Genomic DNA, 14378 nt, shown 5'->3' with positions numbered 1-14378 from the left:
TCAAACACCTGGCTTATAGTTTGGGACTTTGGTGATTGTTGGCACACCCACCTCAGCATTCGTGGTATGGCATGATCGTTTACTTTATCTACACCACATCCAATGATGGTTGGTATAGACTCATATGCCCAAACCTATTCCACATTTGACAAACAAGTTTAGAAAGTGCCACAAGATATATATAGATATATAAACAAGTGGTTATACAATCGTTTGAAAACAACTATACGATCATTTAACATAACTAAACGATCGTTAAAAAGAACTAAACGATCGTTTAAATAACTAAACGATCGTTAAAAAGAACTAAACGATCGTTTAAATAACTAAACGATCGTTTAAAATAACTAAACGATCGTTTAAAATAACTAAACGATCGTTTCAAATAACTAAACGATCTTTTTAAAGTTTTGAAGTAAGAAGTAAGAAGTCAAATACCTGTAATGCATGCGGAAATCCATTGATAGTATATTTTTTTGTCTGTGTTGATTTCTTCTTTCCCTTGGCATATTGCTTGTCCAAGGCTCTTTTCAATGCACTTAGCGTGCGTACAAAAACAATCCGACCCCAATCATAATTATTAAATGAATTCCAATCATCAGCAATCTTCAAAAAACCAATGTCCACTTTGGTTCGCCTATCTTTTCCCAACAAAGATATCTCTATAAAGTAGACTAAAGCTAATTTGACGATATCATCGTCATCACCCTCGTATTCCAAAAATATATCTTCTAAGTCGCTAACGTAAACACAGTCCTTGTCTTTGAAAAACTTCTCCAACAGTCGACTGTTCCCACCCAACTGAATATAGTCCTCTTTAGGACCCCATAGTCCAGTTACGATGTTAAACTCTCTCCTACCGAAAGTACAAACAACGCCCCCTAGTAGGAAACTTATAGAATCCTTTCCTTCATCTTCCACCTCCCTTAACAGTAAGTAGTGGATGAGTGGCCCATTGAAGACAATATTTAGGTCCAAAAAGTGCCCAAACTTTGTTTTCCTAAATAAGGCTAATTGATCGGGTTTGAGTTTGGCCTTAATATTATGTGTTGTCTTTTCCAAATGAGACAAACAGCTTACTAGGGAATAAAAATGATGGGAAGGATTAATCTTGTAGAAGGGTCCGTCGGTCGATGTTGAAGTCGATGTCATGATTCAAGCCAAGAAAAAGCAAATATATTGAAAATGGGTTACAGATAAAACTCACTGAAATAAGAGAACACGCTCAAAGTTGATTCTTAGGTTCGAAAAGGAGAAGCGACGAAATGCACTGGAGGACCGACGACAGACGAACAGTCGGAGTATCTTCGAAGAGCAGAGCGGGAAATTTGAAAAGCCAAAGAAAGGAGATGTTTTTTTTTTTTTTACTTCAGGTGTTCTATGCGAAAGAGAAGGGAAAGCGAACGTGGGTAGGCGAAACAATCAATAGAGAGCGATAGAAATTTAATGAAGGGCATTTTTGTCTATTCACACCCAAATTGTCCTAAAAGTCTTTCTTTTGAAAACTTGTCCCAAAATTCATTTAAATCTCTTTTTTTAACCTATTTTTGGCAATTTCCCCGAAAAAGTTAGTAAGCCATTGGAAAGTTCTTTCGATCCAGTTGTTGAAAGCAAGGAAGACAGAGCGGGATAGGATATCTTTCTTTCTTTATAGGAAGAAGAAACCTTTCCTATCTTTCTTTCTATGATTAGAGAGATGAGACTCAAGCAGTTGTCATGCCAGTAAGGGAGTCAGGATTCACTCCACTTGACTAGTGAGCGAAAGCCCAGATATTAAATCTGAATTAATGAGTGGCCAAGTGCTTGAATATTATCCACAAGGTGACTGACCAAGATCAATCCCTTTTACAGGCATACGGCTCGGAAGGAATCCTTTTCAGTGTGGATAAGGAAAGTTGAGATCTTAAAGAGAATCAGAATTCTTTCAATAGCACTGAAAGATCGTTCTTCCACTCTTTCTCTCTCGCTGCCCCTATGTGCCTACGCCAGCTCTTGATCTCGTGCCTCTACTCGAGGATTTTGCCTCTGATCCTCGATCCTCTACAATACAACTGATATCAAAAAAGTAAACTAAATGCTTTCCTGCTGGACGATTAGAATGACTAATAAGAGCGATACTGACCGAGGGTATGAATATGACCAATATCAGATAGAGAAGAATTCAATGACTGACAGAGCGATGTGAAGGAATTCGAGTGTGAGAGGAAGGACACTTTTGAATAAGATAAAGGAAGCATAGAGTCAGGCTCTTTAATAGGGGATTATTCCTTTCATTCCATGCGCAATGATTAGAATGAGTGGTCCATTCCTTCAAATGAAAAGAAGCTCCGTTAGAGAAAAGACATAGGAATCCTTTACGAAAAGGATGAAATGAGAGACCACTATTCAAAAATTATAGACCAAAGTTAGAGGCATCCCGAGCTCTTCTTTCAGGAGAAAAACCATTCTTGCAGAAGTGGAATCCTCCACAACTGTCCTTGTGGGGATGATCTTCTTCTTATGTCGATAGGTTGAAATGCTTCATCCGTTCAGTCGCTTTTCTTCTAAGTTAACTAATGTTTCTCATATTTTATATGATGAAGAAGGAGAAAAGAAATTGATGAAGGAAAGCGAAATAGGAGGAACTCGCCCAAGGTTATTAGTCTCAAGACTAAGATAGGTGCTAACCAGAGACGAATAGACAAAGGCTAGATGAAAGGGAGTTCTTGAGATCAAAAGCTCGAAAGAGCAAAGGGCATGGTATGATATGAATAGGAGACTAGTGCAAACCATTACTTTTAGCTAGGGTGTCAAATCAAGGTTCAAAGACTAAAGCCGCATTTCACTCTAAACTCTGGAGAGCCGTTCTTTCCCTTCCATTCGCCCAAGTCCCATAAGAATGAAATTCTTCTAAATAGTAGGTTCTGAACGAGCCATCAGAATTCAAATCCATAAATCAGTCCTCCGGACAAGTGCATAGGAGCAACTATCCTAACAAAGGTCTCATCTAAGGGCTTATCTAAGGGCTCACCTCAGTGGGATCAGAAAAATGAGCATCGATAGTTCCCAGTTGCATAGTTGTGGCCATTCTTCTTTTTTCACTTTCTGTAGCGGCTTTTCTTCTTCCCTTCAGTGGAGTTTTATCAACTAAACTAGAAAGATTGATCGGTCAGATCTTTTTTAGCATAGTCAGGTCTTCTTTCTTCATTCTTTGACTTCCCAACCTTTAACTCTCTTTTCTACTGACAATTAGACTCTTTATCTTAATCCACTCAAACCCTTGTTAGGAAAGAAAGCTGGAAGTCCATTTGCAAATAAAAGAGATCAATGAAGAAGGTGAAAAGCTGGAAGTCCTTTTAAACATTTTTAACATAGGATAGAGATAAATTTCAATGACAACACCATTTGGAAGTCTGCTTATTTGTCAAAATATGTTCCAGACATTTAGATGAAGACTCGTGTCTTTTAATAAATGTAAGATTTTACATCTGACTTGATAATTATCAAACAGGTTCAATGGTTATACGATTCCATACTTTCCCAGAATTGCAATCATCTCCTAGTGTGCATCAATCAAGTTTCTTATATGCTCCTCTATAGCTTACCAATACTAATACATGAAATTGTTTGCAAATTCGAAGATTTAGTTTCAAAAGTAATAAGTAAACATATATTTGTTTATTTGTTTATTTATTGTGATATCTCAATTCTTTTCTCCAATAAATTGACCGTATGAATATTTATAAGGGAAACTTTTGTAAATGTAACAAAATACCAAACTATTTACGACCAGTGTAACAAAGTCCAGAAAGTTAGTCATTTTTTAAATATTCCAGGTTTGCCCTACCATCTTTCTTTTCTTCCTCGCGATTCGCCTTCCGCGTCTTTCCCTGTGATTTCGTCTTTCTTCTTTCCTCTTTTTTTCTACGATTTTTTTCCGTCATCTTTCTTATTTTTCAATTGTTTATTTAAGTCGTTTATTCTTTCTATCGTTTTTCTTCTTTTTCTCTTTTCTTTTTCGCTTCGATTTCTTTCCATCGTCTTTCTACTTTTCCTCTTCTTCTTTTTTTTCACTACGATTTCTTTCCATCGTCTTTCTTCTTTCTCTTTTTTTTTTTTTTACGTCGTTTACATTTGGGTAACCAAATTTAAACGACTGTGTACAAAAAAATAGCAAAATCTAAAAGATCGTGTATAAAGAATCTTGAAAAAAAATATTTAAATTGGAGTAGCCAAATGTAAACAATCGTGTAAAAAAAATAAACGATCGTGTAAAAAAAGTAAATGATTGTGTATAAAGTATCTTGAAAAAAAAATCATTTAGATTGGAGTAGCCAAATGTAAACGATCATTTAAAATAAAGTAAACAATTATGTAAAAAAAATAAAATATCGTGTATAAAAAATCTTGAAAAAAATCATTTTGATTGGAGTAGCCAAATGTACACGATTGTGTAAAAAAAGTAAACGATCGTGTAAAGAAATCTAAATGATCGTGTACCAAAACAATTAAAAAAATCTTGTACCAAATTTTAAAAAAAATCATTTAGATTTAGGTCTCCAATTCTAAATGATTGTATAACAAAATTAAACGATAAAATTGAAAAGATAAATTGTACCTCTATCTAAACGATCGCGTATAAATTGTAGCCATATATAAACGATCGTGTATAAATTGTAGTCATATCTAAACGATCGCGTACCAAATCTAAACGATCCCATATCTAAACGATCGCGTACAAATTGTAGCCATATCTAAACGATCGCGTACTAAATCTAAAAAATTGCAAATATTATGGCGCGCGTTGTTGACGACGTGGTTGACCGGACATTTTTTGTATTTTACATGATGAGCCTCTGAGCTTTTTTTGTTTTTGGAATTGTTCTATAGAGTGTAAATATTTTGCCGCTCTTTTATATTTTTGAAAAGACCCCTATTTATAATTTTCGAAAATAAAATTATATGTATATTTACAATCATTAAAATAATATTTAAATGAACAAAAACAAACATCATTATTTTGGGGAAATTGCCAAAAATAGGTTAAAAAGGAGGTTTAAAAGACTTTTGGGACAAGTTTTCAAAAGAAAGAGTTTTAGGACAATTTAGGTATGAATGGACAAAAATGCCCTTCTTTTCCTTTCCCTCTTCCACGTTTGTTTACCCTCTCCACGATCGATTTTCCTTCTCTTCCGTGTATAATTCCCTTTCCCTTCTCTTTTCTTTCGCGTAGAACACCTGAAGCTACTCCGGCCATCGTCGCTTGCCCTTCATCGGTCGTTGTCCAGTGCATTTCGTCGCTCCTCTTCGAACCATTCAATCAACTTCAAGCGTTTTCTCTTATTTGGGTGAGTTTCATGTCTAACCAATTTTCAATTTATTTGCTGTAAATGTTTGGTTGGGGTATTTGTTGCTATTTTCATCCGTAATTGTTTGGTTTTTGGAATGGACTTATTTGCTGTAAATTAGTTTAGTCAAAGTTTGGTTTTAGGTTTTTAGAAAGTTCAATGGGTAGTGAAAAATGAATTGAACTAGAGGATGAGGATTTAGTTGGATGAAATAGAAGAGGAGTAAGCAATAGGAATAGAAGGAATGGAGGGTTTTTTTTTATCTTGCACGTATTTTTTTTTATCTCGCACGTATGTCGCACGTATCTCGCACGCATCTCGAACGTTTCAAACTTTCACTATTTATTTCAAAATCAAATTGGTACACCTCCTAATCCATTTAGAGCTATTATTTGCATGTTTAGTAACTCTCTGAAGAAATGGAATTCCTAAAGCGAAAGCGTATGAACGCCGTGCAAGTGAAATTCAATTTATGAAACCAATAAATTCAAAGAAAAATAATAAACATGCTTCTCATGGAGGCAAAGGTGAAAATAAACTAACCTTTGTAGAACCAATTCTTCTTCCAAGCTTCGAGACACCACAAAATCTTCCTCATTATTCTCTAAGTAAAGAATCACAGAGAATTGTAGGCTTCTGTAATTTTGGTGAGGGAAGAAGCTTTTGAGAGAATTTTTGTTTTCTTTTTTTGAAATACAGAGAGATCGTAAGATTGTATTTTTTTCTTTTTCTTTTTAAAAACAAATCTTAACCATGGAGGGGGAAGTTATCAAAATAACTTCCCCTTCTTTCCCACGTAAAATAACTCCCAAGGGAGTTATTCATTCTATTTATATATATATATATATATATATATATATAGAATAAAAAGAATATAAATTTAATTAATATATATTATATCTCATATAATATAAAATCAATATAAATTTAATTATATCTCATATAATATAAACTCTATATTATATCATATATAATATAACCAATGGTTTAGATCTCTCATATAATCTATAGTTCTAATATGAATCGAATTCAATTTTAACCTATAGTTTATTTATGAATCTTATTCATATTATTATTATTATTTGAATCATATTCAAATATTAACTTCTCTCATAAAAACTTTACATTATAATGTATCAAATACATTATATTAATTGTATCATATACAATTTATTCCCTTTAATCAATTTGAACAATTCAAATTAAACCAAAATAAATTTGATTCTCATTTATCCTTATTAGCTAACAAAGGGATCTTATGGACCTACTGATTGAAGCTCCAATGAAATGAGATTAATTAATTAAACTCTTTAATTAAATTAATCTCTATTCATTAACTATTAGTCATTCCACTAAAGACTAATAGTTGCACTCTTCTTACTGTAGATATATTTTTGTGTCCATTAGATATAACCAATCAACAGTGCAATGACCCTTCACAAATTGCTCGTAAGTACAGCTAGGCCAAAAAATACCGTTTTGCCCCGTAGTTACATCTAACTCCTTAAGTACCACTGATTCCTCTAATGAACAATAATTATAGTTCTACTATAATTGAACTCCTCTCAGGCCAAAAGAGGGTGTGGCGCTACATTGTTCAAGCCCTGAAATCAACCCTTAAGAGAGCAATTTCTCTACTTACTCTATCCATGGAGAAGGAGTGAATTCCTTCTTGTGTAGCTGCGTTCCCAGCTCCCCAATCAGACGAATCCCCAAAATGGTAGGCATATTGAGTCGGCTACATAGGTCACTCTCACCCATACAAATCAAAGGATCGCCTTCATAGGCAGGAGTTCACAACTCACTCAGGATTCAGGTCAAGTCACCTATAGTCATCCTGGTGAAATGTAGTCTCAACTAGTAACGGTGTTAATAAGAGAGACTATTCATTTCATGGTCCGGTCTTATACAAACTCTTTGTATAGAATACCCCCGCTCTAATGTCTCGACATGAATGATTAGGATCAAATCATTTGTAGCACTTTAGAACAATTGTAACAACTACAAAGCAGACCGTATTCGTAGTGTCACCAAGATAAGGTATCCAGCCTTATCCATTTACTACAGACCATTTAGGTTATCACTTAAACATGATCCACTTGTATGTCTCCACATACATGTTTAGGTTACAGAAGATAACCTTGGATGTTAGTTTATTGGTTTTGTGAGTTAATGCAACTAAATGTCAAATAAAATAAAACACTTTATTTTATTAGATAAATAAAAAGTTTGTATAATATATACAATTACAAACTACAAGACCACGAGATTTAGGGCATCAACCCCAACAATCTCCCACTTTTCCTAAAGCTAGTGGGGTGTACAACATAAAAAATAAAATACTATAATAGTACACAAAACAAGAAACTAGGGCATACAATATGCACCCAGTAAATCTCCCACTTGCCCTAGATTAAATGTGGCATGTCACATAGACCCAGACTCTCTAGGTGACCCTCAAACACCTTAGCCATGAGGGGCTTTGTAAACGGATCAGCAACATTGTGTGTTGAAGTTATCTGTGTGACGATCACATCCCCTCGATGCATTATCTCTCGAATCAAGTGATACTTGCGCTCAATATGCTTTCCACGCTTGTGGCTTCTGGGCTCCTTAGAATTAGCCACAGCCCCACTATTATCACAGTAAAGAGTAATTGGCTTTGACATGTTTGGAACTACTTCCAAATCAATCAAGAATTTTCTAAGCCAAACATCCTTTTTGGCAGCTTCACAAGCTGCAACATACTTTGCCTCCATAGTGGAGTCAGCAATACATCCTTGCTTGATACTTCTCCAAACTACAGCTCCTCCGTTAAGAGTGAACACTGAACCTGAAGTAGATTTCCTAGAATCTCTATCAGCCTGAAAGTCAGAGTCTGTGTATCCTATAAGAATCAAATCCTTAGAACCATATACACAAGCATGTAGTCCCTCGTTCTCCTAAGATACTTGAGGATAGTTTTAACGGCAGTCCAATGAGCTAATCCTGGATTAGATTGATATCTACTGACTATCCCTACCACATAACAGATGTCAGGTCTAGTACATAACATCGCATACATCAAGCTGCCAACAGCTGATGCATAGGGGATATGTCTCATTTCCTCAACGTCTTGAGGTGTCTTAGGACACTATTCCTTAGACAAAGTAACTCCATGCCTGAAAGGTAGTAAGCCTCTTTTGGAGATTTACATTGAATATTTAACAACTATTTTGTCAATATACGATGCTTGAGACAAAGCTAGCATTTTGTTCTTACGATCTCTAAAGATCTGAATACCCAGAACAAACTATGCCTCTCCCAAATCTTTCATTTGAAATTGGGTTGCTAGCCATTGTTTGATGTCAGTTAGTAAACCTATATCATTCCCAATGAGTAGGATATCATCTACGTACAGAACTAAGAAAGCTACTGATTTGTTGATGATTCTTTTGTAGACACAAGGTTCATCAACGATTTGATCAAATCCATAAGATTTTATTGTGGTATCAAATCTTATGTTCCAAGATCGAGAAGCTTGTTTTAATCCATAAATAGAACGATTAAGCTTGCAAATCTTTTTCTCTTGACCTGGAATTATGAATCCTTCTGGTTGTTACATATAGATGGTCTCCTCAAGATTGCCATTCAAAAAGGCAATCTTTACATCCATTAGCCAAATCTCATAGTCAAAATATGCAGCAATGGACAAAAGTATTCGAATAGACTTTAACATGGCAACAGGTGAGAAAGTCTCCTCATAGTCAACTCCCTCAACTTGGGTATAACCCTTTGCCACTAGTCTAGCTTTAAAAGTTTGTACCTTACCATCTGCACCTCTTTTTCTCTTGTAGATCCATTTACAACCTATAGGTTTTACCCCATCAGGTTGATCTACAAGATCCCAGACTGAATTGAAGTATATAGACTCCAATTCAAGATTCATAGCTTTGATCCATTCATCTTTATCCACATCATTCATTACCTTCTTAAAATTCAATGGATCCTCAATGTCGCCATCAGATATGACAGTTAAGGTTTCAGTTAAACTCATATAATGAATAGGTAAGTTTGTAACCCTCCCACTTCGTCGAGGTTCCCTCAACGATTGAGGTTGATGTGTCCTAGTAGATGAACTGACATGAACAACTCTTGTTAATGCACTAGGCTCTTCAACAACTCTTGTTGAAGGTTCAGTAGTTTCTTTGGAAAGTTCATTTAATACTATCTTACTTCGCGGTTTGTGCTCCCTTATGTGGTCCTCTTCTAAAACTGTAGCATTTGTCGATACAAACACTTTATTATCTTTAGGATCATAGAAGTAACCACCTCTAGTTCCTTTGGGGTAGCCTACAAATAAACATAATTTTGAACCAGGTTCCAATTTCTTAGGGTTATTCTCAAGCATGTGTGCTGGACAACCCCAAATTTTGAAATGACGTAAGCTACCTTTACGATCATTCCATAATTTTAAAGGTGTTTCAGAACTACTTTTAGATGGAACACAATTCAAAATATAGACTGCAGTTTGCACTGCATAACCCCAAAACGAATTAGGTAAGTGAGCGTAACTCATCATAGACCGAACCATGTCCAACAAGGTTCGATTTCTCCTTTCTGATACACTATTCTGTTGAGGTGTACCAGGTGCTGAGAGTTGAGATACAATTCCACATTCCATCAAATAGTTTTGGAATTTCAAATCCATATACTCTCCACCTCGATCCGATCGAAATATTTTAATAGTTTTACTTAATGCGTTTTCAACTTCAGCCTTGTATTCCTTGAACTTTTCAAGGGCTTCAGACTTATGTTGCATTAAATAAACATACCCATATCTTGAATAATCATCAGTAAAAGTGATGAAATATTCAAATCCTCCTCTTGCTTTAACATTCATAGGACCACATAGATCTGAATGTACAAGTTCTAGAGGTTCTTTGGCCCTATGACATTTTCCAATAAAAGGTCTTTTGGTCATCTTACCTTCAAGGCATGACTCACATACAGGTAAAGAATTTTTTTCTAACTCACTTAGAAGTCCATTCTTTACTAATCTCTCAATCCTATTGAGATTTATGTGCCCTAATCTTAGGTGCCAAAGATGAGCATTTTCTTTTGGAGAAATTTTAAGTCTTTTATTTTGAGTTATTGCAGTTTTGAACATTTCAGTATTAAGAAGGGCTTTAGATGTTAATGATCTTAACACATAAAGATTATTTTCTAACTTTGCAGAACAAATCTCAACACCATTTTTGTAAATAAATACTTTATTTACATTAAAAGTTAACGAGTAAGATTGTTCTAGTAAGCACTTTACAGAAATCAAGTTCCTTTTTAAATCAGGAACAACATATACATTTTCTAATAAAAGAAAAGATTTCTGTAAACAAAGTCGAAGCCCTCCCACTGCAATTGCTGAGACGACATGCCCAGTTCAACTCGCATCGTCATCTCTCCAGTCTCCAACTGCCGTCAGGAACTAATTCCCTGAAATGAAGAACAAACATGATTAGTGGCACCTGAATCTATTATCCAAGTTGAATCATCATTTTCCACTAAACAAGTCTCTAGCACTAGTAAATCATATTTACCTTGTTTGGCCTTCTTCTTTTCTGCCAAGTACTTGGGACAGTTTCTCTTCCAATGTCCCTCTTGGTTGCAATGGAAACATATTCCCTTTGCAGCCTTGGCTTTCTTGGTCGTTTTAACAGCAGCGAGGTTAGCTTTATTTCCTTGGCCACCCTTCTTCTTCTTCCACTTCTTATTGCCAGATGAAGAAGGCATAGACTTAGTTCCAGAGGTCGAACCCCTATGGAACTTTCTTGTGAAAGTAGCAACATTTGCCTCTCCCTTCTGTCCCTTGATTTTCATCAGAGACTCGAAAGTCTGTAGCTCGTTGAGAAGGATGGTAAGGGTATAAGCAATCTTATTCATAACAGCATTGCTCCTAAATTGCAGGAAACTCTCTAGCAGAGATTCCAAAATAAAGCTAACCTGACTGGCTTCATCGATGACAGCCCCATTCATTTCTGCCACGTTGAAATGAACCATCATATTGAGAACATGTTCTCGCACTGAGGCTCCCCCATTCATACGGGCATTATAAATGGATTTCAGAGCATCATGCTTGATCTGATAAGAGGCCTGACCAAACATCTCCTGCAAGGAGTCCATAATCTCACGAGCAGTGAGCATTGATTCATGTTTCTTGGCCAATACTTCAGATAAGCTTGCCAAGATGTATGCTTGGGCTTTTTCATTTGCCTTGGCCCAGCGCTCATATGGTTCTCGAACAGTTCGAGTTGCATTAGCAGCTGGGACTTAAGGACACTCCTCAACTAGGACAAATCTAAGGTCATCGATGATTAGCACAGTGTTGATAGTATTTTTCCAAGATGCATAATTATTGCCATTAAGTTTATCAGCAGCCAGCATATTCAAAGTAGCACTCGTCATTATCAAATTACTGAAAACATACAATTTATTTATATTAGTTATACTAGCATTTTCCATATAAAACCAATCAATTTAGCAAAATTTTAATGTATCCTAAGTGATATCTATTTTGCAATGATGCTTCAGTGAGGTAGGATAAAAACCTCTGTAGGGTGATTAATTATCTCTTCACTAAATTGAGACAATCTTAACTAAATATTACACCAGAATAACTCTTATTTCTATAATAGTTAGTCATCATTGTTTAGTCAAGAAATGATTAACTTACTTAAAAATTTCTTGTAAGTGTAACCCTTCATTTTAGATTCTAGAGTTCCGCCCCAATAAGTAATCTGTAGGAAAAAAACCGATTGGAGCAAAAACTAAAGAAATCCTATCCATTTCTGGAGTTTAAGTAAAATCTAATGCAAACACCTTTCGTAGGGGGACACAAGCAAGGGTGTCTCAAAACCGAGCATGAGAATGTACTAAAAACTAATGAAAGAGACCGCGGGATGTGTTGACACACGTCCCTCTCCCACTTACTATAAACATTATCTCCATTCACCTTGTTATTGACTTACACAAACACCACCCGTAGCGGGACACAAGTAAAGGTGCCTCGAGGTCGAGCATAAGTCTCACGTTGTGAATGTTTAAGGAGAAACATGAAAAGAAAAATGAAGTATCATATACCTCATTTCCTCCCACTTAGTGTTTTACTTAAAAAACAACTTAGAAAATACGGCTAATTATTTATCTAAGTCCATTGTTAAATTGGCCCAATATAACTCTTATACTGGATAGTTTTAACAATATATGATTATTGTTCATCAAACACTTTGATAAATATAATCATGTATTGCATGCTTATAAAATGTTTGACTAATTCACCTTCCAGGTCAGTTCCCAGGTAGGGGTGTTCCGTTACCGTCAGCTTAAGTACCCCAGCCTAGACAGAACCTTCTTTAGACAAAGGTCCCTTATAGACAAATATTTTATAAATTTAATCTTTTATTGATATCATTTTAATCCTATTAAAACGAGAAAAGATTAACCCTATTTCTAATCTCATTAGAAATATTATTCATTAAGGTCTAGGTGAATTAATTTTAAACTATTTAAAACTAATTGTGACCTTATGTTAGCATGCAACTCTTTATTATAGATTTAAATTCTAAATTCATAAACTTATAACACTTATAAGAAAAGAAAATAATTAAAATCTATAAACATGCAATTCTAATGTCATTTAATAATTATATTCTCTAAGTAATGACATGCTCAATGCATTTTCATTTTCATCACACAATACAACAATTATATTAATGCAATGAAAATAAAAACATCCATCAATCAAACTATATAATACAACATTTTAAAATATAGGATGATGCATGGATATATTAGTTATACATGCTATCATAAAATATAACAATTATATTAAATATGATGCATGATAGTTATAATCCTAAGGTGGGATTTTAAACTATATGACATACATTATGCATATAATTAGTTTAATAAAACATCACATGCAATAAAAGATTAAATAGCAAAATAGACCGAATTTACCACCCCTAAAAAAATAATCAAATTAATATAATCAAATTATATTAATTTAATTAATTAAAACGAAAAAGAAAAAAAACGAAAAACTGCATTATCTGGAATTCAAAGCCACGACCTCTTGCAACAGAAGTGGACAACCAGCCGCTGCACCAAAAAGAAATTTATGATACTTTGAAGACGCGCGTACAACATATATTTGTTTTTGTTTTTTTTTATAACAAAAACTGTTGCAACTCTGTACAGATTTGAATCTGTATGAACTGAAAAAAAATCCTCCGTAATGCCTCCAAAAATCGTTCATCAACCCAGCAACACTTGCCTCGAACGACATGGACTTACACACTCGATTACAGAATTAAAATGGCCAAAACAACAGCCCCTTACATCAATCAAATTAATGAAAAAAACTATAATCTAAGGTGCCAAAATCGAAAACATCTATTTTGCAAACTCACGTTTAACAATACAGAGAAAAAAAATATACCCACCTTTTCTTTGAATTTTGTTTCAAGAAAAATTTGAAAAAACAATTGCACGATTTGGCTCTGATACCAATTGAAGGAATGGAATTCCTAAAGCGAAAGCCTATGCCGTGCAAGTGAAATTCAATTTCTGAAACCAATAAATTCAAAGAAAAATAATAAACATGCTTCTCATGGAGGAAAAGGTGAAAATAAACTAACCTTTGTAGAACCAATTCTTCTTCCAAGCTTCGAGACACCACAAAATCTTCCTTGTTATTCTCCAAGTAAAGAATCACAGAGAGTTGTGGGCTTCTGTAATTTTGGTGAGGGAAGAAACTTTTGAGAGAATTTTTGTTTCCTTTTTTTGAAATACAGAGAGATCGTAAGATTGTATTTTTTCTTTTTCTTTTTAAAAACAAATCTTAACCATGGAGGGGGAAGTTATCAAAATAACTTCCCCTTCTTTCCCACTTAGAATAACTCCCTGGGAGTTATTCATTCTATTTATATATATATATAAATTTAATTAATATAAAAACAATATAAAAACAATATAAATTTAATTAATATATATTATATCTCATATAATATAAAA

General features: G+C 34.6%; 1 protein-coding gene across 1 annotated transcript; it reads right to left on the bottom strand.

The window, feature by feature from the left end:
• Positions 1-10583: 10583 nt before the first annotated feature.
• LOC127144424 (uncharacterized) lies at positions 10584-11327 on the bottom strand. The gene is made up of 2 exons (XM_051080336.1): positions 10904-11327; positions 10584-10799 (listed from the first exon to the last, which is right to left on the bottom strand). Exons 1-2 carry the CDS (start codon positions 11244-11246, stop codon positions 10792-10794), a joined length of 351 nt encoding a protein of 116 aa, XP_050936293.1. The 5' UTR covers positions 11247-11327; the 3' UTR covers positions 10584-10791.
• Positions 11328-14378: the final 3051 nt, after the last annotated feature.

The sequence above is a fragment of the Cucumis melo genome, chromosome 12 (genome assembly GCF_025177605.1).
Source record: "Cucumis melo cultivar AY chromosome 12, USDA_Cmelo_AY_1.0, whole genome shotgun sequence".
NCBI classification, from domain to species: domain Eukaryota; kingdom Viridiplantae; phylum Streptophyta; class Magnoliopsida; order Cucurbitales; family Cucurbitaceae; genus Cucumis; species Cucumis melo.
This window is presented reverse-complemented; position numbering and strand designations above follow the sequence as displayed.